The sequence below is a fragment of the Epargyreus clarus genome, unplaced genomic scaffold, assembly GCF_041222505.1.
Source record: "Epargyreus clarus isolate Ecla_fem2 unplaced genomic scaffold, WU_Ecla_fem_2.2 ptg000009l, whole genome shotgun sequence".
NCBI lineage: Eukaryota > Metazoa > Arthropoda > Insecta > Lepidoptera > Hesperiidae > Epargyreus > Epargyreus clarus.
In genome coordinates, this window is record NW_027332217.1 from 9,207,397 (window position 1) to 9,230,886 (window position 23,490).

The 23,490-nt window shown below is 32.1% G+C and overlaps 1 protein-coding gene across 2 annotated transcripts in view; it reads right to left on the bottom strand.

Moving 5' to 3' along the window:
* Nucleotides 1-4,146: 4,146 nt before the first annotated feature.
* LOC140744953 (organic cation transporter protein) overlaps nt 4,147-23,490 on the bottom strand; it is a 53,657-nt gene continuing 34,313 nt past the window's right edge. For both annotated transcript variants that reach the window (XM_073076681.1, XM_073076682.1), the window contains exons 2-7: nt 8,416-8,600; nt 7,676-8,010; nt 6,803-7,123; nt 5,848-6,478; nt 5,145-5,254; nt 4,147-4,822 (exon numbers count right to left, since the gene is read on the bottom strand). In XM_073076681.1, the coding sequence (XP_072932782.1) occupies nt 4,756-4,822; nt 5,145-5,254; nt 5,848-6,478; nt 6,803-7,123; nt 7,676-8,010; nt 8,416-8,600 (1,649 nt within the window). In that variant the 3' untranslated portion in view covers nt 4,147-4,755. The remainder of the gene's footprint in view (nt 4,823-5,144; nt 5,255-5,847; nt 6,479-6,802; nt 7,124-7,675; nt 8,011-8,415; nt 8,601-23,490) is intronic.

A 23,490-nucleotide genomic window follows, 5' to 3' on the forward strand; every position in this document is an offset into this window, starting at 1 on the left:
ATTTTTATCACAATTAATTAAATTTACAAAATATAATCTATCTAACTATTTACAAACTATAAATCTATATACAATATAATTGTGATAAAAATAAATGATTATTAAAATAATATAATAAAATGTGAAAAACTTAAATACATAATTAATTGATATAATGATATAATGATTTTTAAATTCGGTAAAATCGTTGCTTATAAAACTTTGCGTATTTTATAAAAAATGTGTCTCTGGTGAATGTTTTTTTTTTCACTGAAATACTTATCTTCGGAATATCATTTTATTTTAAGTCAATTGTTATGTGGAAGATGATGAGAATCTTTCAAGATTTTACGCTTTAAGGTCAATATTGTAATCTAAGATTATTGTAATAGGAGCCAGCAAAATAGCCATGAATCTAAATAATAATAATAATATAGCTACCATGATTGGTTAACCGTATTGCCTACTGACATTATTGCTTGGAGCTTTGCTATGCTTCGTCGGAAATAATATAGAATTACTTATCTGCATACTGCTGCAGATTTAATATCACTTAATAGTGCCAATTTTTTATCAAATCAATCACTTAATCATTAATGAATCATCGAATTTGCGATCGGTTGAGTGTACGAGTGAGGGTCCTTAAAGAGAGAACCAAATCAGTCGTTTTGCCGATAAACAGCGACCTTAGGGGTGCTCATGGAAGGACTCTACCCTTAGTTTTATCAATCTTATTAAAACAGTGAGATTTCTGAAAAATTGATTGTATAAATTTTGAAATAAAAAAAAATTCTGACAAATGAAAAGTAATATCAGCTTATATAGCTACTGCTCCTGCCATATAGGAGCAGTGTTCGTACTGTGTCTGTAAAGTTAGGTAGACAGTAAGGAGATAATTTTAACGAAACATTCCGAGTTTTCAGAAATAGCAACGCATTTGCTATAACTCTCTTCTTCTATTGAAGTGGTAATAGATTTTTTTCTTCTCATGAAATAGAAGTAGCAGACGGATACTCGTTTCACCTGATTTTAATTATTAATAAGCAATCCTGAATAAAATTGGAGATTTCTGTTATTTCAAACCAGTACCCGTACCATGAGTTTTCAAAACATCCCACAATTTCTCAATCCATTATTCTGTTCTGTTTACTTAGTAGACTGAGTAAACGTAACAATAAGTAATTGCTCAAGTATTTTTGTCTAACTTACATGTTCGCAAAATAGAGAGACAAAACAAAGCGCCATTTATCAATTTAGACATTTAATGTTACGTTACTGACACTACAGTTCTAACACAATCCGCTAGGGGCGCTGATTGGAAATTGTATGGGCAAATACGTAAACAAATACCAAAACAGTAATATTTGTCAAAACGTAAAAACTCATGGTAAGGGTACAGAACACCTTAGCGCCTAAACACCTACCTTTAAAGTTGAACTAGAAGGATTCAGCATGAAATTTAAATATCAATGGCAACCACTTAACATCGGGAAACTGGTTTACTTTTATTACATAAAAAAATGTACTCGTAAGTCACACGTGCATCTATTCAGATCGCATGCTTTATTACGTGTCTTTTATGTTGGTAAAATGGTAGTTTAACTTTATCTCTTAAATCTTTAACTTAAACCTAGTTGTGTTTACATTGAATTTGCAATGGAGTTATATAATTCGTGAACTTTGTCTGAAATCTAGATACGAATGTCACGTTCACTAAGAGGATTGCCTTGTTCAGAATATTAACCCGCTTAGTATAATTAATTCAGTAACAAACTGGAACGCATATACAGAAAGGTTCAGTACGAATCTACTAAGGTACTAGATATACCGTGTAGATATACCTTTACGTATACCTTTGTATAATGTACAGAGTTCATGTGTTATTATAAAATCACTGACATTTTCTAAGCTCATGTACAAAAAGGTATGAAATACAAGATTTATTATATACGTCTGTCTATACAGTCTAATTTCGGAAACTAAAGGGGTTGTTGAGATTTGTTTCAAACAATAGAATCATTGGTAATAACTATAAAAGTCCGTAATAAGCGGACACAAATGATGAGAGATAAAGCTGTGCGCGGAAACTCATTTTTACACGCTTTATATTAGCTTCACTTGTATGTTTGTCAGTTAGTAACTCCGTTTTTTAGTAAAAAGAGATCAACGTACATCCTTATCTTACCCTGCATGTATGAAAGAATGAAATAGAATACTTTTCTACTTTTTAGTTGATTTTATCATAAAGGCCTGTTTTTTAGTTTTTTGAACTATATTTATGATTAGGTTAAGACCGAAACGTAACCAAACATTTCATAATAAATTGATTTAATTTTATATTGATAGCTAACAGACGGGATTGATTCTTTTGGGAATCAATGTCGAAGGCAGTAGGTACAGCTTACGATTCCATTATGACAGAAATCGTACATTCATAATTAAAACTAGTGAGTATTGGTTAGAAAACATTTTATTTCCTGTAGTAACAATAGTTTATATTGTATCCTGTAAAATTATTTAATACATAATTATAATTTCATGTTTCAATAGAGTCACGTGAGATTATTTACAAACATAAAATTCTAGTTACCATACTAACGTAACAAAAATGTGATGTTAAAATTTATCGTTTTTTTTTCAAAAATTTTGTTGTCTAAGTACAGAAGCCTTATACGTAACATCAATTTATAGATACTTAAAGATAATCAAATTAAATTTGCTTAAATAATAGTTTAACACCACTCTTTTGTTCTAGAAATAACACTGTAGTACAAAAATATTATTTTGTACATTTTATCAGTATTTTAAACAGATTTCAGAGATTAATGCAATCAACCATAAGTGATTGATGGAAAATTTAATTGTTACAACAAATGTGACCTGATAAAACGCATGTGGCATTAACAGCTTTTGGAGACCGAGTCTCGATATTTAAATATTTTTGGGCCAATTCATTTACATTTTGGTTGATGACAATATGTGTCATTGCTGTAGGTATATCGTACTCATATTGTTATCGTGAAATGTCAATGTAAGGAAGGCCGCTCAAAGAGCCTTTTTGTATTGATTGAGTAGCACGTTTTGATAACGCGCGTTTGCATTGCCACAACCCTTTGTGGTCCTTACCGAAGGGATGTAAAGCCCGAGTGGTAGGTGCCACGGCGATCGTTGCATGTCTTTAATGACCGTCGATGATGAGGGTCACTATAAACTACTGCTCTAGTTGTTGTTGTTGTTGATGTTGTTAGCGCAATGCCTCTCGTAACTAACTTATATACTAACATGCGACTCTTTTGAGCAACATCGCGTAGACCGGAGTTGACATGATAGTTTCACGGTCCTTACGTGTTTGTTTTACTATTTTATGGCAGCAAAAAGTTGGTGTGGACGACGTCCCTTAATGTTGATCGATAAGCTTTGTTGATATCTATGTACACAGTACTGGGTATAAAGTTGTATAGATAAAGAGAACACATCAAGTAAAAAATTGCTATCTTTACAAAAGATCAGACCAGCTGACATATTCAAATAGATGGTCTTAAGATATAATTCAGAGATATCGGAATAGACATCATTATCACAATTATTGATATTGGTATATAATTATAAGTTATTAAATACTTAACACTAAAGTAAAAACTACCCTTAATAATAAAAATACAATCTAAATCACTTAGGCTTTCTTAAATATTTAGGTATATAGATAAAACATTAAAGTTATAAATAGCTACGTAAGTATACGGTAACTAAAACAGGTACATACTAACAAAAACTTTCGTTCATCGTTCATAGACTTACGAGGATAATGTTATTTTATTACAAAAATCTTCAAATTATTTAATTAATACTTCATTATTATTTAATATACTACTAATGTACTGTCTTCTTTAACAATAGGTACAGTGAACATGTTGAGATATGCTTGCATGAACATGGACGGTAAGATAATCATTTTGGTAACATTGTAGTTTTTACATAATTTTTCACAGAGTTTTTGATATAAATATTTAGATTTTTGATAATTTTATATTAAGCCAAATTACAGAAAGCAACGAATTAATTATAAAAATTCTGTTCGCTCTGAGATTCCATACAAAGCTCTCATAGTAGGCACATATTACATAACAATATTTATTACAGTGTACATTCGGCGCCAGCGAGCACACACATATCAATTAAAACGACAAGTCAATTTGAACGTTTGATTGTCACGGAATTCCTTTACTCGCAATCTAGATACATATTTATGTATATATCGACGACATATTATTTTGTATTAAATTGTATGACGCTAGGTGGCGCTATAAGCTGTAGTAAGAGATTTTACTCGAAGTGAAGATAAGATAAAACATACGATAATACTTTAAGTTACAAAAAATTTAATAATTTTAGAAAGGAAGCATGAAAAGAAAGTTAAATAGTTAATTAAATTTTTTCGGTGGCTTTTCACGAACTCTATCTCATACTAATAAGAAAATGGGGTAGGTATAGAATTGTTATGCCCTATAATACGTTTTTGGTAGTAAACAAAATAAGTAAGACTATTTTATTTTTCCTAACTGTGATAAACAAATCAAACGTATACAAATTGACAAGTGTTACGTCCTTCCTTGTAGTTATTTCGCTACAAGTAAATTCGATAAGTCTCACTATCATCTTCAATATCACTATACACATTAATACAATGTCTATATTTACACGGGAACAGTAACAATAGATCTTGTTACAATTATTTTACATCATAAGGCAAGTCTAACAATATCGAGTTTCATACAACTAGTGCCCTCTGTCGTCAGTGATCGTAAACGTACCGTTGCATGGTGACGTACTGTCGTAGGATGGTCTGTAAAAGGTTAAAGATAAAGTGAGTTGTTTGATTAACACTACACATAAATAGGTCTGGAATTATAAAAAAATTAAACTAGGTATATGAATACAATATATACTACTCTAACAAAGAGGCTACTCTAACAGTCCACACCTTCGCAAAACCATATGTGTTAGACACAATATATCTCAATCTTAACCAATTTTTGCTTATCAAAGTTCGTAAATTGACAATCACCAAGAAATATTGTCAAATTTCAAACTTGTGACAAAATTGGTTAAGATTGTAACTTACTAAATACATATGTAATTTACTAAAATAAAAAGGTAATACTTACGATTTAGTTTGTTTAGTTCGTGTAGTGTCGGGCAGCAGGAGAACAATAGCGCCGCCAGCGGCACTCATTGCTGCTATCGTCACCATCGGCAAGTGCTCATTCAGCTTTGTCTAAAAATAATAATATACATTCAGGTTTTTTCATGCAGAAGTAGGATACATATAGGAATAGAAAAACGAGCACGCAGGAATTATTATATTAAAAATTGTTAAAGGAACTATTATATTAAAAAGGGTGGTTGAGTGTTTTGTGGTTCAACTGCGGCGGCACTTTCTAATGAGATCATGATTATGTGTATGTGTAACTAACATTACGCCTGTCTCTGTTTTAGTAGCAATATTTGCACTGTTGTTATTTTGTCCGATAGTTGTAAAAGCATGAGATGTACAACTCAGTTATAAGACACAGAAATATATGTTCAACTTAATAATGTTCTCATTCTATTCGGACACTATCAACCCACGTCGGAATAGAAATGTTATAAATGCCTTCATAAATCAGAATTCGATTATGTTTCAAATTTCCAAAAATCAAATTAAAAACAAATAACATCTCATTGTACGTATTTAATAAATTTTAAATGTTTTACCTAAAAATGTATTTGCAGTTATTAAAATATTTAAACTTTAAACGAATTCAAATTAAAGCATGTAATGTTATTATAATAACAATGTTATAGTACGAGTAATAGTAAAATTCTTACCAATTCCCACAAATATGGTATGCAAATCAATGCCAGGCCAGCTGATATTTGGCTTGCTCCGACGCCAAGGTTTCTTATGATGGTAGGATAAAGCTCAGCAGTGAAAATAGGCATCATCATATTTGTCGCGCCGATGGCAAACTTCCCGACCATGAGACAAGCAATCATTATCCAGTCGTCATCGAAAGATATTAATAACAGTTCACTTGCAACACAGGCAAGCCCACAAACAACCATGCTGATGAAGATAGGGATTCGTCTTCCCGCCTTTAGAAGGATCGGAATGCTCATAGCAATAGCGGGAATTTCAACCACAGCGAGTATTATAGATGTAACGTGCAGATTCCCCAAGTTGAAGTTTCCTATATTCAACAAGAGACCGTAGTAGGCGATTGTCATAGAAAACCAGGCGATGAATAAACAGAATGTCCTTTTTAGTAAATAGCCTTTGAAAAGGAGAAATACACTCAACTCTTCTTTTGGGGTCTCTGCTTTTTGCAACATCAAAACTTTATCTAAATCAGCTGGTATTTCGCGTCTGTTAAACTTCGCAGCTTTTTCTAATATTATCTTGGCTTCTTGTGTCCTTTCCATGCTTAGCAACCAACGTGGAGATTCCGGTAAAATGAACCTGAAATAGGAGGAAATATCATTTGTAAAGTATTTTTGTATTACATACAAGTAGGAAATGAGCTTACAGTTCACCTAACGTTTTATAGCCATTGCCAGCTATGAATAACTGTAATCAGAATAGAATTAGGTAGTTGTTATTTCTGAGAAATAAGATGGGACGCCTCGTATAAGTGTCTGTCCCTTCAAAGTAAATCACAGCGGCGCTTAAATCTGCAATTTTTGGTAAGGCAGACATAGGTGTGACAAAGATTCTGCGACTTTCGAAAATACAATATTGAATGTTTTCCTATATTTCGTTAGTTATTTACTAAAATAAACTTACCACAGAATCAACAACAAACATCCTGGTAGCGATACAGCAAGTTGCAAATCCCTCCAGTTTGGTAAAACCATCGACAGCAGAGACACAATAATATAAGACAGTGGCAACGGGAAGAAGTTGCATACTCCAGCTATCGTCACCCATTTACCACCGACCAGCTCCACAGATAACACGAAAGCTGCGTATACCACAGATACAGAAACGAGTCCCATGACGAGTCTCACTACAACATACTGAATGTACGTCTGCACCAAAAGTGTCAGAATTGCTAAGCCACTTTGCGCAATTATCATTCCCATAAGAATTCGTTTACGGCCAAATCTGAAACAATAACAAACGTGATACAAAGATTATACTTTTATAAATCCACTTTTCTTTTAATTTGTTTCAAATTCATTCAGATTTCAATAAACCTCATTGAGGTTAATAATGTTAAGTTAAAACATTATATTAATAAAAAATATAGGTACACAATAGACTGCGAAACAATGCAATTTAATAATTAAAATACTTATTTGCTTGCGGTTTTCCTACGATTATCGAATCTCCACGAAATTATTATCTAGCACATGAATGCAATATTTTCCGTGTTAGCTTTTACGAGTTCCGGGATACTAGGAAACATATGAAATGCTTTAATACTTATTTTTTATACCTAAGTGAGGACGTAGGCGTTTTTTTAAAGTATCCGTCTACCCCTCATGTATCTATTTTTTAAAAACAGTCTAGACTCACTAGACGAATAGATATCAAATACATTATTTTGGACAATTGTCTGAATAGGGGTCCCATAAACGTAACGAACCGTAACGAAGACTATTCTATGCGACTCTTACATTTTAATACGAGATAGTAGTTTATAAAAACTCTTACTTGTCAGAAACCCATCCACCGACGACACCCCCAACTCCGACTCCAACGAGAAATACCACTTCAGCGAGATTCGTAAGTCCGGCCCTGTCACAAACGAGGTCCCATTCGGATATTATGGTTTCGCCAACTTCGGACCTATCAAAATCCCATTCTGTGCACTTTTGGAAGGAATCTAACAAAGGTGCAGTGTTATTCAGAATGGTCTCAACTGTGATTCCGGGGGGTAGCATTCGAACGTAACACGCGTCTACGGGTTGGCTATAGTTTATCCAATCTTGTAATGGCAAGCTTGATAAATTTTCCGGCCTTCGACACCAAAACTTTGTTGTTTTAGCCTGTAAAGATAAATGTATAAATAGAATCGAATATTACGGAAAATAAAAAACATAGGAGCAAAGCTTTAAAAAGTAAAGAAAAAGTAACAATAATATTAAGTAAACTTATAAAGGTAAGTTGAAAAAATATTTATTGTGAGGTATTGGATGTGTTAGTGTTTCACCATCCAAGATATCCGAAGTAAGTTAAGCTAAGAAAGTGTGTCATATCCACACGGGCTTGCTCGATTCAATCCAATAAAATATCGTTCGATCAAATTCAAAATATCCTCTTGATGGATTTGACCCACATCTATGGCTTAGCTATCCCGCACAACTCTGGCGGGAAGGCAATCTAAAACCCAGTTATCTACATATAAATTAAATAAACTATCACTTGTACTACATACTGGAGTAATTTCTTACCGTAAAAGTCGGCAGATATATGTGAAAGGTACAAGGAAATGAGAACAGTGATAACAGGAACGTCATGAGGAGTTGCCAGCGCCCGTAGTCGCCGATAGTGGTCGACACGACATCTCGTTCATCAGAGTGCTCTTCATGCGACGTCGGCCTTGGTTTTTCTTTACCCGAGTTTTGACTCGGAATAACTGTAAAAATAAACCGTACTTTGAGTTATTTTGTTGTATTTAAACATATTAAGTAGCTTTATATTATTAGACAACAAGTCAAATGCGTTGTATAGTTTCTAGTACGTTCATTTTGACAAAAAACATTATGTTATTAGAAATAAAATCTAGGTTTCTATCTAGTACAATTTAGGTTTTAAGTTTAGGCTTAGGTTTTCCTTCGGGTAAATACATCGATTGTAGATTAAAATAAGTTGTTAACGTAAAAGAAATTACGTAAAAAATAATTAATTGAAGGCAGGTTTTTGCTCCGTGTCTGTTCGTTTGATTGAAAAAATTAATTACTACAGCAAATTCTTTCGCTTGTGATGGAAAAGTTTTGGTCTTGAATATGAACTGAATGGCTTCGAAATATACTAATAGGCTTTGTGGATGCGGAGTAGACACAAGTAACCTACCTCAAACTTAAAATTTACTTATCATTCTTTCATCATCAATTTTCAGCAAGTATTTTGATGATTTAGCCAAATAGTTTCTAAATAAGTAATAAGAAATAGGTAGCCGTGCACCAGCTCAGTCAGCACGTTGACTGGCTCGAAATGCACGGTGCTGCGATAGGAAAACTTCTTCGCAATATATTTTAATGATGAAAACGAATATGTAAGCAGGCTAAAAGGTGTTAGAAGTGTTCTGGTTGTTGTATAAATCTTATATGCATCTGATATTTTAAATGAAGTAACAAGTATGTAAGGCGTATGCACAATATAAAACATGATCTCTACTTAATGACAGTCCTGTGAAAGTGAAAGGATCGCCTCAAATGTAGTCAGCAGGAATTCACACCCTTCCGAAACACAACAACTGTTTCACGGTAGAAATAGATGTGGCGGTAGTACGTCCGCGGTAGCACAATATTAGTTCTACCACCGTTTAAATTATTGATCTAGTTCAGATGTAATAAAAATAATTTTGAACCCTTTGTGGTTCGACTCCGGCGGTACCACCGCCACACCTATTTCTGCCTAATAACAGCAGTGTTAGGCGCTGCTGTGTTCCGGTTTGAAGGGTGTAGTAAGGGAGACAGACTTTTTAGAGGCGTTCCAGCTTAGTCCTCAGGGGTAGCTGCGCATCTGTGGCCGACCTCAGGTAGGAATATCTAATCCTATCTGAGGTTGATTACAAATGTCCATGGGAGGCAGTAGCCACTTATCATCAGGTGGACTGCATGCTCATCTGCTTCTATATTATAAAAAAAATGGAGTGCACATATTAAAGTGGCAGTCCCCTGTTGATATGTAATGAAGATAATGGCAAGAGACGAAACCAAAGTTATACAACGAATTAGTTTTGATTAGTTTCTGACACTTGCAATTATACTCCCATTGCAGCAATGGCTTGTGTTAAAAATAAACGTTGTTACGTAAATACTCTGAAGAGCGTCTTCAATTATAACCATAAAATGATATCATGATGTGGATGTGTGAGTATATCAATTATTCGGTATTCTTCGTGTCTTTTGTCTTATTTATGATATTATAATTAATATTTATTTTCCGATTTAGGTTATATTATCCTATAGAAATGAAATACGATCTATGTTATTTTTTATTAAATCTAAATCATACCATATCATTCTTCTTAGATACTACATTTGTGTATTTATATAATACTTACACGTGAAAAAAATAAAATATCATTTACATACATACTAATAATTAACTGATGTTGATAAATTAATATTTATATGCAAACAGTTTTAAAGGTGCTTGAACTTTTCACATCTACCTATTTCTGTCTTAGAAAACTTTTGTAACATAGTCAGATAATAGTCATAGAGCAGTAATATATTTGTGATTGATCTCAGGTCAGAGTTTTGTCCTATCTGTCGGTACCTGGAGTCTAATGAGGGTAGAGTGGCCACTTAAAAACAGTTAAGCTATAAGGTGAAAGATCTATCTGCCTGATTTTGCCACACCTATTTCTGCCTAATTTTATGCATTTTTAAACGCTGCAGTGGTTTGGTCTGAAGGGTGTGGTAAGGGAGACATATTTTTCCGAGGTTTTAAACCTTAACCATCAAGAGGTAGCGGCGTATCCGTAGCCGACCTTAAGTTGGAATCTAATGTTATCTGGGGTACATTACAGATGTCCGTGGGCAGCAGTAGCCACCTACTCAGGTTGACTGCATGTCGCATAGTTCTTATGTTATAAAAAGCTTATCTATTCTTAAAACTAAAAATGTGTGCAATAAATGCCTATGTCGCGTTACTATGTGCTGAATACGATACCTTGACAATGATCTCCGCGACCAGCCTTCAATAAAATTCTTCGCATGTCGTTCGTAATCAGTACTTATATCATTCGTTTGATGTTACAAATTTTCAAATGAAATGCGTTTTACTTTGTTTTATTTTGTAGTTTACAATTAAACTTTAAATAGTAAAGCCCGTTAGTAATTGTACTCGTACGGTAGCTTATGCAAAAAATCACATGAAATATAATATAATTACGATCGTGAATAATGGAATTATATTTTACATTAGATTCTCGAAAAGTTAAGACGGTATTGTATAGTAAAATAATAATTATATACACGTGTATAATGATATGATCTTATTATTATAAAAATAACTTTATTGCTACTAAGAAAAAATATTTTATTATTATAATGATAAAATGATTTTATTATTGTAATGAGTGTTGAAAAAAGTTAATGTATACGTACGCGTATATATGTTTACGATATTTCTCGCTAAAATAGATCTGTATTAAATGATACCTACTGTATAGTGGGCATGTATGATACCTAATGTATCTTACTTATATACCTACGCGCTATCAAAACCTTGGGGTAACTAACATCTCTTAAAACAATATTATTATAATCATATTTTACTTTTTTATGCAGGAAATTTAACTTTTTAAGCAAACTATGACAATTTCCGTTGGTTTTATATAATGGATAAACGAAAAATTAATAAGGGTTTAAGTTTGTTCAACTGTGTATATATGTGTGAATATTTTACTGTTTTAAGGGGGAAATAAAACTTTCCTCAAATATGATAGTTTTTAAAAGATGGTGGTACGCCCCTGAACAGTTTTTGAATAAGTTATGCGTTATTATACTTTATATCACATAAGATATGTTATCGCTTAACTACGTCATAAATAATAAGCAATGATAACAAGCATATGCTTATACATATGCATGTCATTGCATCTTGGCAATGAATTTCATTGCTACAGTGCCCTACAGTAAGTTGCTGACCTTAACTTATTGGTCACACTTTTAAAGCTCTACCTTAAAGTTTATAAAAGTCAAGATTAAAACTGGCTTTTAACATTGTGTAGTATGTAACCTTATAGATAAAAAAGTATAAGTAAATAATGATTTTACATGAAGGTAAATGCTTCGTTAGACTCCAAAGATACCACCATAAATTTTACGCTTATTTTTACTTAATTATAGCATTGTCAAACATTGCAGTGTTCTGGTTTGAAGGGAATTGTAAAGGAGAGATGTGTATACATATATATGCTATTTCAACTAAATCCTTAGTGGTACATAATAACGTGAGTTTATGTTTATTTGGGGTTCCTAGCATACTTATCATCTACTATGTACTATTTGTCGTAGGACTCTATCATTTGAACCGTAATAAGTAAGACACATGAAAATACGGCCGCCATAACAACAAAAATTAAAAATAAAAATGTTAAAAATAAACGAAAGTCGTTTCACAAGAAACACGTTTTTCAATTTATTTATTGGTATTGAATAATACCAATATATAAAAATACTAAACTTAAAATAGATAATATATACAAAAAAATAATGTTTGTACGGTACCCTCCAGGTACGATTTCGATTCGCACTTGACCAATTATTAGGTACATCTTATTTCACTTCATTTATTTCCGTTCTCTACGAATCACTAATTCGCGGAGTTCTCGGCAATTATTACGGAGTATGTGCATTGACTTTGACGCCTCGAGGCCTTGACAATGATCTTTGTAACAACACTCGCAATAAAAAGCATTCACGGTTCTGTTGTAATTTGGAATGCAATACATTCTTGCCGCGAACTTGCAAGATGTGGAATATGGAAGATGTGGAATGTCCAGGGGTATTCCTGGAAAAGGTGCAAAAAGAGCCCTCCTCCAGAGCGGGAGACGCATTGTCGACTCATCGTATAGGTATAAATATTAAAAAAAAACTCTTAAATCTTTATGAAAATCTATAAAACTGTAACATATGATTGAACAAATTTAGATATAAAACGTTAATTCATTTTGAATTTTATGTTCAATAATTTAGCCATCCTGATTCGAGACATTCACTTTCACAAAAACGTATTTTCGTTACAAGGAAATCAATAATATTTCGAGTTTATGTCCTTGTTTTGATATAAATTGAAAAGTCAAAAACGACAGTAAATATTTTTGTAAAATAATTACATTTATTTCGAAGTGTTGTAAATTTTAAGGGATAAATATTAACGCAAATAAATTATTTACGTATTTTAAAAGTAAACCTTGAGAATAATTAATATATCTTAGGAATTCTCTGATATATTTTTTATTATTCTTAGAGGCTGTTTTTTTTTAAGGGAGCAGAAGGCGATTTAGCTTTTCATTTCTATATTCAATACTATGACGGTTGATTTTACTTTTAGGATAACTTGTATGTTATGTTTAAAGTGATAATTTTTTATTGTAAACTTCCGGAACTCATCGCTCTATTTCTCAATTTTATTCTCTATATTAATTAATTTCGTTTATTTCGTTACAAATACATAATTCTACAATCATATAAACCGTTTTATCTATTATCACTTGCGGATATGTTGTTCTACACTTGGATTGTGCGTAGTTCCATACACAAACAAACTAGAGAGCATCATCCGCGACATTATTCTTCATCTCGCGGACAGTGTGGTGCATTTAGGGCCAAGGTCGTGGTGCATATTGATTACGCTATCACAATTTACGTAACTAGTGTATTTGTTTCAAGTGTTCTAGTTACATTATCGTGTTACAAAGAAAGTTGTACAGTACACAACAATGTTTGAACGATTAAAGCTAAGTGTTTAGTAATTCGCGCAGTAAACGAAATTCAATTATGAATTTTCCATCTTTCTTTATCGAGAACACAAACAGCTAACAGATGAACAACAAACATTTTCCTATTTTATTTGTCAATTTATATTGACTGGTAAGATATAAATTGGGTAGTATAAAATTGAATTTTACCGAAATTCATACATAAATGTAGACGACTTAATATGGCTAAGTATATTTTTACTGTTATACTATGAGCCGAAATTGTATATCACTTAACTGAACTAAAATTAGGCAGTATGTTACATCACTTATTTATCAAACTCACAGTGACATTATAATACACCTTGGGTTAATAATAATTGAGGTACTTAATATTGTTTAATTTTCCGTACATATGGTATGGGCGGAAATAAAGTTTAATGGCAGTCGAAAATGTATGCATACAGTTTTTGCCATTTGAAAATTACCAAGTTTTTAAATGCTAATTTTAAGATAACTTACTTCAAATACAAGTTAAAGCAATTATTTTATTTTGGGTCTCAATTAAATATTTCTTTAACTCAACAGGATTTTGTTTTTACAAGCAACATGAACTTACACACAAACAATAAAAATGACATTACAGACATGAAACAATTGAGAAATATCTAATCTATTTTGCGTATTTTATTTCTTGACACTGACCCACTTTCTATTCAAGTCTATTTTTTATCGAGATATACCGTAATTTTACGCAATCCATTCAATTGTACTATAAGTGTTTCGACATACTTCACTGCATCTGTCTATTAGCGCAAATATTTTGTCGGATCATTAAAAACCATCAGGACATTGACTGTTTGTTACAATGGACAAAACAAAAACGAACTAATTTGCATCTATACGCGTCGATAGGTTTCCTGATGAACAGTTAGCAAAAACAGTTGCAATCTGTAAACGTTCCGCTTCATTCCTTGCTCAGATGTACAAGTGTCATAACCCTAACTGGTGACCCATTAAATTAGGTTTTACGGCGTCTACGTAGGAGATCTACTCTGCGGTCCTGCGATGTTCATTACGTTGTAAAGTGGTCATCTGAGACGTGGCTTCGTTATCTAGTAAATGCAAGAGAAATAAAAGAAATATCTCAACCAATCTATGAACTAGGATATCCTCCTTAATTTACATTTATGTAAAAACTCATAATAAATCATGCTAATAATACTTATTTATACATACAGGATTTCCAAGTGTAATTACTATTTTAATTTCGTGACATAATCAATTTAATTTACAATTAGGTAAATCAATCTGTAGTATAATTTTCAGGCAATCAAGATCTTGTTAAGGAAAAACCTGTTTCTGAAAATTATGAACTGAAGCACTCATACACGTAGCTAGATTATCGACAGAAAAATATTTTCCGTGTTCATTCTAGCACATAGGTAAGTACTAAGTGTGTGATCATAGTTCATAGGTGGAGTGAGGTGGCGGGCGTCTGCGTTGGGGGACGTCTCCGGAAGCGAATGTGCTCAATGAAATTGATTTGACGTGATCCTGTCGCTCGGTCACTGTTCTGGTTATCGTTACTCACTTACTCATCTTGTAAAATGTAGTAGCGGGTCCATATGGTATTGTTAGAACGCGAACGGTACAGTACATTTGGCTTTTTATTAGTAGTTGTTTAATGTAACGAAGTTAGCGAGACTATAAAATTATAATGAAGTAACATTTTGCGTTCAGTAAAATTATTAAATTAATAAATTTAAAAACAAGGACTACCATGGATAAGTACAGTTACCTCGTAAGACTAGTCAAAAAGTTAGTAATCTCTATTTTTTTCTACGGCGTGGAAACTTGGACACTGTGCAAATGAAAGACAAAAAAATGGCTTCGAAATGTGACGCTGGCGGAGGATGCTCTGTATTCCATGAACAGCAAAGAGGACAAACATCTCTATACTAAAGGACCTGAAAGTAAAAACAGGTCTATTAACCATCTGCCTTCAAAGAATTCTTTCATACTTTGGCCATATAGCACGATGGGAAGACGACTGCTTGGACAATGTGTTGAATGAATCATGGTTGTTGGGAAAGTGGAGGGTAAAAGACCTCTATGTCTATCACAGTATGCCTAAGACAAGCAAAAGTCCGAGCACTTTGGTGAGATTTGCAGCACACCTGCACCACAGTCGACCACAGCAGGCACGACATTCAGCAATGAAGAAGCGACTAAGCCACTGGCCAAACTCGTATCTTTAATATTCGCATGTCGGTGACGCAAGCCGTAAGATTTTCCTCGACCATAAATGGGTTAATGTTTTATTATTTCACTTCAACAATTGTAAAATTGAAATACTGTTTTAAACTTTTCCCCGTACAGTCGCATACAACCGTTCAATTTGATTTAGCCTGTATATTTACGAGCGTGAGAAGGAATATGACTACATATGAGTGACATATAGTTTTGGATGTTGCCGCCGATAAAGCCGAGTAGTACTTTTAATGTCACAATGTGAATATATTTTAGCATTGTATTTGAAAATTGAAAATCATGTAATGATCATGAAAATAAAAATCCTTCCTGAAAATCGACGGAAATCAGACTTACATTTTGATGGAGACATTAGTCCAAAATTTTTAGGATGTCAATTAAAAAAGTCATATCATATAAAAATGTGCTATGTTACTATCAAAGTCTAACGCTGTTACTTTACTGGAACTTTTTAAAGTTTTACCACATTTAAATGAAACCTTTTGAAAACGCGAGAAAACAAAGAATACCTATATTTAATTAAAAGGAAATGAATATTATACAGTGATATTGCGTTTGGACATCGATAGATTTTTTGCTTGAAAGAGCGATCTTTTGTGAATGTCCTATTCAACTGTTTGTGAGAAATTGATTGCTTACTTAATTAACTTCCGACCGGAACTATGGGCGGGGTCTTTGTCGTCACCAATGTTTGTAATAAACACCATTTATCGAGTACCTATCGTTATCATTATACATGTAAGCGAGCTCAAGCGAGTAATGATCGTAAAGTATAGGTCTAGGTTATCTTGTAAACAGTATAACTACATAAGTGAGATTGTTTTGACCCATCAATAGCGATGTTTAGGTAAATTACATACGTTTCGAAATTTTGTAGACAAACGAGTATTAAATTCCGTTATTTTGCGCTTAGCTTGCGCTTGCGCAGCTCTTGTATTGAAGATATGTATCTTAAGTTGTATTTAAATTTATTTGTTTTGTTCAAAACCCGTATACGGTGCTATTATTGTTCTTTTATTAAAATTATTTCGCAAAAAGTATTCGTTGTATTGTATTTCATATATTTTCATTGTTAATATAAGTAATTAGTTGCACACTGATGCGTTATCTTTGTTTCGATGTACCTACCTATAAAATTAACTCATTTAAACATCGTTATGGCATGATACTTTGTATTTTGTTCTTTGTAATTTGTTCTAAGTATTTATCCTAAGTGATATTTTCAGTGGCTTAGAAAATGTATTCAAATTACGTGACAAAATGTTAATTGCCGGTATTGTTAGCAGTCACATTCCAGTAGCTGTCATTTTTATGTAAAGACTATCACATACAATTGTACATATATAAATACTTACAGTGTTCAACATAAGCTCTTGTATGATGAACATTTTCGGCAAATTCTCTTACTGCGTAGTATATTTGCTACTAATTCACTATAGTGAAAAATATAACGCCAAAAAACTTTTAAATTTGTAGGTATTCAGTTTTTGAGAAAATTACGATCTAAAAGCTTTTAATATAAGGGAAGATGTCTTTCCCTAATTAATTTAACGAGTAATTTGCAGTGAATTGTCCTGTACGGACGAACGGGGGTTGTGTCCTGTACCTACCTATTTTGATAGAATCTTTATATCGATTAGATCTTAATAGTAAATAATGTTTAGGGTATAATATCTTGAAGTGTTTATACACATGGAACATTACCTTATTTACAGACAAGGTTATTGAAACTGGATCTATGATCGGACATTAATCTTCTGTAATTCAAGCCTATATCAGAGGCCGATTATTAAAATTAGAGGAAATAAATTTTGAAACAATGTTATTACTTATATTTCAAATGATATTTGATATTTACTGGAGTATTGATCTATGACATTTTTTATTTAAATTTCAAATAGTTTGGGTTAAAATATCGTGGGGAAGTGAATGGGTTTCAGTATGTACGCTCTTTGACTACCTATGTTAACTACACGAACGTGGTACTTGACGCATATTCTGTACTTCTTTATAATATTAGAGTAGCAGACGAGCATGCAGTCCACCTGATAGTAAATGGCTACTGCCGTCCATTGACATTTGTAATCTATCCAATATAAGATGAGATTCCTACCTGAGGTTGCCCACAGATGCGCTGCTATCCCTGAGGACTAAACTGGAATGCCTCTAAAAAGTATGTCTGCCTTACCGCACCCTTCAAACCACAACACAGCAGCGTTTAAAACTGCTGTTTTAAGTAGAAATAAGTGCGGCGGTGGTGGCGACGGGATCGATCCACTGAGAGTTTTACCACCTTTAAACTACATCATAATTTCATTAAGTCTTTGGCATGAATTAGACAAATCGTTCAGCTAATTTGTCTAGGAATATTGATTTACTTTTTAGAATACTTTAAATTTAAATTCTTAGATAGTAAGTACCTAACAGGATAAACATATATTTTATTTTCTTATTGTGCTCTATTTTAATTTATTTCTTAGAATTAGTATATTTATTACATCTTAATGACCGATATTGTACATTATGCCTTGTCAGGTGGATATAACATAGCCGTTTGTAAATTATAACCAATGAATATTTTAGAGTTAAAATCGAGTTTATGCGAGGCTTACTAGACCGATATCAAAATATATCTAATATGACCGTAGTATTGTGATGGGATATGAACACAGGAGCTATAAATAATAAAAAGTAAACACAGGTGTTTTAAGAACAACTAAAATCTTAAAGATCACAGGGATAACAGGCAGGGATAATGCGACCAGCAGAACAGAAACTCTGAGAGGGCATTTTGACTCTATACAAGTAGAGCGTCAGGGAAACATTTTTCGGGACACAAGTGTATAAGTCATAAACTCATGAGTACAATAGAATGATTTTTTGAATGTGCTATGAATTTCTAAGAAAGTATCCCTTTTCTTAATGACGACGGAAAACTCCGTGCGTAAATTTGCTATGCTGAGAGTTCTCCATGTTTTTCTCTTAGGCAAAGTCTAGCAACAATCGTGGCAGAGTGTAATGTAAATTTTTATTATTCTTTGAATAATTCAGTGCCACGTGGTGGTTGATAGTGTGATGCAAGCGTAAGTTTTTGTTACTCATAGTAACAATTATCCGATGGAACGCAGTATATTATATGGATCTGCGTTTAAAGGCACGAACAACTATATTATATACGTTATGAATTTTTGATGAATATTTAATAATATTGACCTACATCGTACTTCCAACTTATGGATATCATTAATGCTCAAATTACTGCTATATGTCGGAAAAACTTAAAGTACCTACATTAAAATACAGGTTATATTTACATTTATAATTGCAATGGTTGTGTCGGAACGGATTAGGATATGGACACGAAATCCTTATATATTGATATTTTTCAAGGTGCTAGAAACATTAATGCAAATTGCGATAATATGTATGTTGACATTGTGTAATATGTATGCATGTAATAGGAAGAGGAGAATCGTTTAAGTGAAAATTATATAGGTAAATGACAAGTTCAGATCTACGTAAATTATTGTAGTAAATGTGTCTTTCTGTTTTGTTAACGCTATTTTAGTGTAAAATTTAATAATGTTTTAAAGTAAAAATTATAGTAAGTATTTTCAGAAGCAGCTAAAGTATTTAAACAAACATCGTAGTGCCGATCAAATTTATAAACTTTCAATTGTATAAAACAACGAGTAATTAAATCATAGATGGCATTAACCTTAACCGTATATTAGAGGCTGTAAGTTGACCTTTAAATTATTTTCTACTAAGATTATACATAATTAATTTGTATTTCCGGATATGATCTACATCGTACTAAATATAAATCGAAGGTTGTTTTCTTTGATATATAATGTTTATTTATTATAATCATACTTAGGAATTTTGATGTGACGTTTACAATTTTATCATATATATCATTATTAAAGCTATCCTAAACTCCTTTTGTGCCATCTTATGTATCTAGCATTTAATATATTATTTCAGCAAATCGTTATAATATTAAGACGTGAACACCATTGTAAAATAAGCACGGTGGTAAAGCTCACATTCAGTTTCATACTCTTAACTCAATTGAGGTGCAAATAAATAGGATACGTACCATTTTAGTACAATATGATCGCATATTTGCCGAAATTGTATAAAACTCCTAACATTTGCAATTTTAACGGGAGTAAAATCTCTTACAGTTAACTTCTAGAGCTGATGAGTGGACGGACTAAAACATCTGTTATACCTAATCTTTATCTTTAAGTACACATAACCATAATCTACTCTATCTTATATCAGATCATTAGCACCTAGATAATAAATTGACACAATGGAATAAATCTTATCTTCAATGCTTTGAGTGTGCGTCTCTTACGTTCATATAGAAATGAATGTATTATTATTATATTCCTTTTAATTATTAAATGCGCTCATAAATAATGTCAGTTTATCATTAGTTCAAAATATTATCTATGCTCTATAATATATATCGTAAAAACAAAGTATATTTATTGAGCATTGAGCAATTGTAAGGCCATAAAACCTATATAGTCTCTAATCTAATATAAAATAATGGCGAATGAATGTAACATTTTGTTGTAAAAACAATATTGAAGATGAAGTAGGTTACGTATTAGCATACGTTAGTAAACATGCAGTGATTACTATCGATTAGTGAAGGGTACAATTTGGAAGTTGCGCGAGTCTTGCAGCACAGCGAACGGATATTGCGTTAAGAACTCATGAAAGCTATATTCAGGCCGGCTAACTGGTAATAAACATTAATTAAACCTAACATGTATATTAATTAAAATCTGAATATTGATGCATGCATACATGAATATTTATTTTATGAAGATGCTAAGGAATATGAACTATGACTCGCTAATATCCGACCTCAGTCGTTGCTAAACTAAATCAATTAACACTTAAGGTTAACGGGCATATTTCAAAAGTCTAGCATCAATAACATAACAAAAAAATAATCGAGTAGCCATTAGACTAAAGCAAAACTAGGAAAGCCAATTAGAAAGAGATTATACCTAATTGTCCCTGAGTTGAGAACACGCGAAGTAATAAATGCATACGATGTCTAAACACTTTCCTTATAAACTTAAATAGTATAGGATATCTTGAAATAGCTATGAGACTTTTCCGGCAATTACTTTTTCCGGCTATGACATACTTAACATGGAAGCGGTAGATAAGTGATGCAACTAACATTACTCACATTGCTACCATCTATTTTATTTATCTTGCATGTTAACCGAGTGGTCGAAATAATAACAATAAAGCTACGAAATGTCCAATATAACACAAGAAATGCGTTTGCAATTAAAAAGGCATCTATTACAGTAAAATATATAAAGTAGCTACAATTGAAGAATCTTTAGTTTTTTTTAATTAGACCGACTGTGTAACGCAAAGACAACATGTTACGTAATTATTTCTAAGTTTTCTGGTGTATCTGCGTAACATCTGACCTTCCACAGTATAGGTTAAATCTCACGGAACAATAAAGTGTTAAATCTAATTAGTTATAAAATGCCTGCGAGGAGTTTAAAAGTAAGTAACAATTTTATAGATCATAAGATATACCTACATATTGCGATATAGTACGATATGATACGATTTTAAAACGTTTTTAATAGTGATTTACATGTTAAAGGTTTCATTTTATTAAGTTGTAACATATTTAATCTTCAACGTATTCAACCCATTTAAACTAATAGCCATAATATTACAAACTGCATCGAAGTCCGTAAAGGAAATCTTAGAATGAAATATTCAATAGGTATATACCAAGACAAAAAGTTGCATTAGGATTTAGGTACTTCCAAGAAAATATCTAAATTATTTTTTGTTCAAACCTCATCCGTTAATTGACTTTGGTGGATAAAGATGCAATTAACGTTTAAGTTAGACTTTTAATCTTATATTTAAAACTCAGTAATACTATTGGCTTATAGTAATTTGGCCCTGTATGGGTCATTCGATCCGGTTATTCTAGTCTAAGTTACCATTGACTTGTCCACCTGCAAAATGGCTTATACGTGCATTGAACTTTAACTTTGAGGAAGTGTTGTATGTATATGTTAAAGGCCGTTTAGATAGTATTTAATACATTCTCATTAACATCGTAACCACATTCAAAATTTACATATATATATTAAGAAATGTATTTTGTTTATTTATTTGGTAAACAAAATTACAACATTAGCGAATTTTGATCGATCTCAACCACATTAAAATATATTATTTTTATTATTTTACATTAAACTTTTATGTTACATTTACGTTAGTAAACTTACAGTTAAATTCTATCTTTACTGTCTGGATCATATGTTATAATATATCATACTGTACTGTTTGAAACAAGCTAATTAATCTATGGGCTATTATATTGTAATATAAATTATGCAATTTAATAATTCGCTTCAGTTTGCCTTGCTACATTATAATTATACTGGTACTAAACGGTCTTGACACAATCAAATTGCTGACCGAACAATCTGCATGCAAATTTAAAAGATAATTCTGAGCTTTGAAATCTAGAAATCATATAAGTATAAAAACTTAGAGATTTATCTTTTATATAAAATTCTCGTGTCACTATGTTAGTAACCGTGCTCCTCCGAAACGGCTTTATTAATTTTCACCAAATTTTATATGCATATTCAGTAGGTCTGATAATCGGCTACTATCTATTTTTCATACCCCTAAGTGATAAGGGTTGTTCCCCCTTAACATTTTTTATTTATATGGCAACACAACGTTCGCCGGGTCAGGTAGTATTACTAAAACGATTGTTTTTTTTTACTAGTAGGCGAATTTTAACGTAATTGTTTTGTGCCTTTTCTCTTTTGTTTGTCATCACTCATCAGATATTCTTTGTAACTATTATTGAGTTTTAGTGATGATAAATAAAAAAATATAAAAGGAAATATACTTAAGGAAATTGCTTAAGTTAAAATTAACAGCGGAAGCCTTATACGTAAAAGTTGTTGTATTTTTAAAAAACTGAACCTATTCTCCGTCAAATTTTATCCTTGAAAGTTGTTTAAAAATTTCTCGGTACATAAATTAAAATTCAAAAAGGAATTTAATGCTAACAATTATCTTGCATGCATAAATATACACATCATAAATGTATTTCGTTAATCACTGTTCTTTAGATTTATATGATGATAAAATTTAATAAAGTCATGATAAACATTTTAAACACTTCTTTTTTGTGCATTGTAAAATTTTGAGAATGTTTTACAATCTAAGTATATCATAAAGACATTGTAAAAATGATAACAATTTCCAAAAAAACACAAATATAACAAAAATATCAGTCTTATATTTGTATAAGAAAGATATATTAACACGAATTTAGTTCTTATTGGTCCTTAGCAACACAAACTTGGCTAGCCTAAGTTAGGATTCGAATGTTATCTGGGGTTGATTACAAATGTTCATGAGCGCTTACCATTAGGTAAGCTGTGAGCTTTCTTCTATTTTATAAAAAAATAAGCTAGGCATTTAAATACTTTATGTCAAATTCATAGTAATTTTCAATCTTTGGACGCGTGATATTCATACTTAGCATCATAAATTT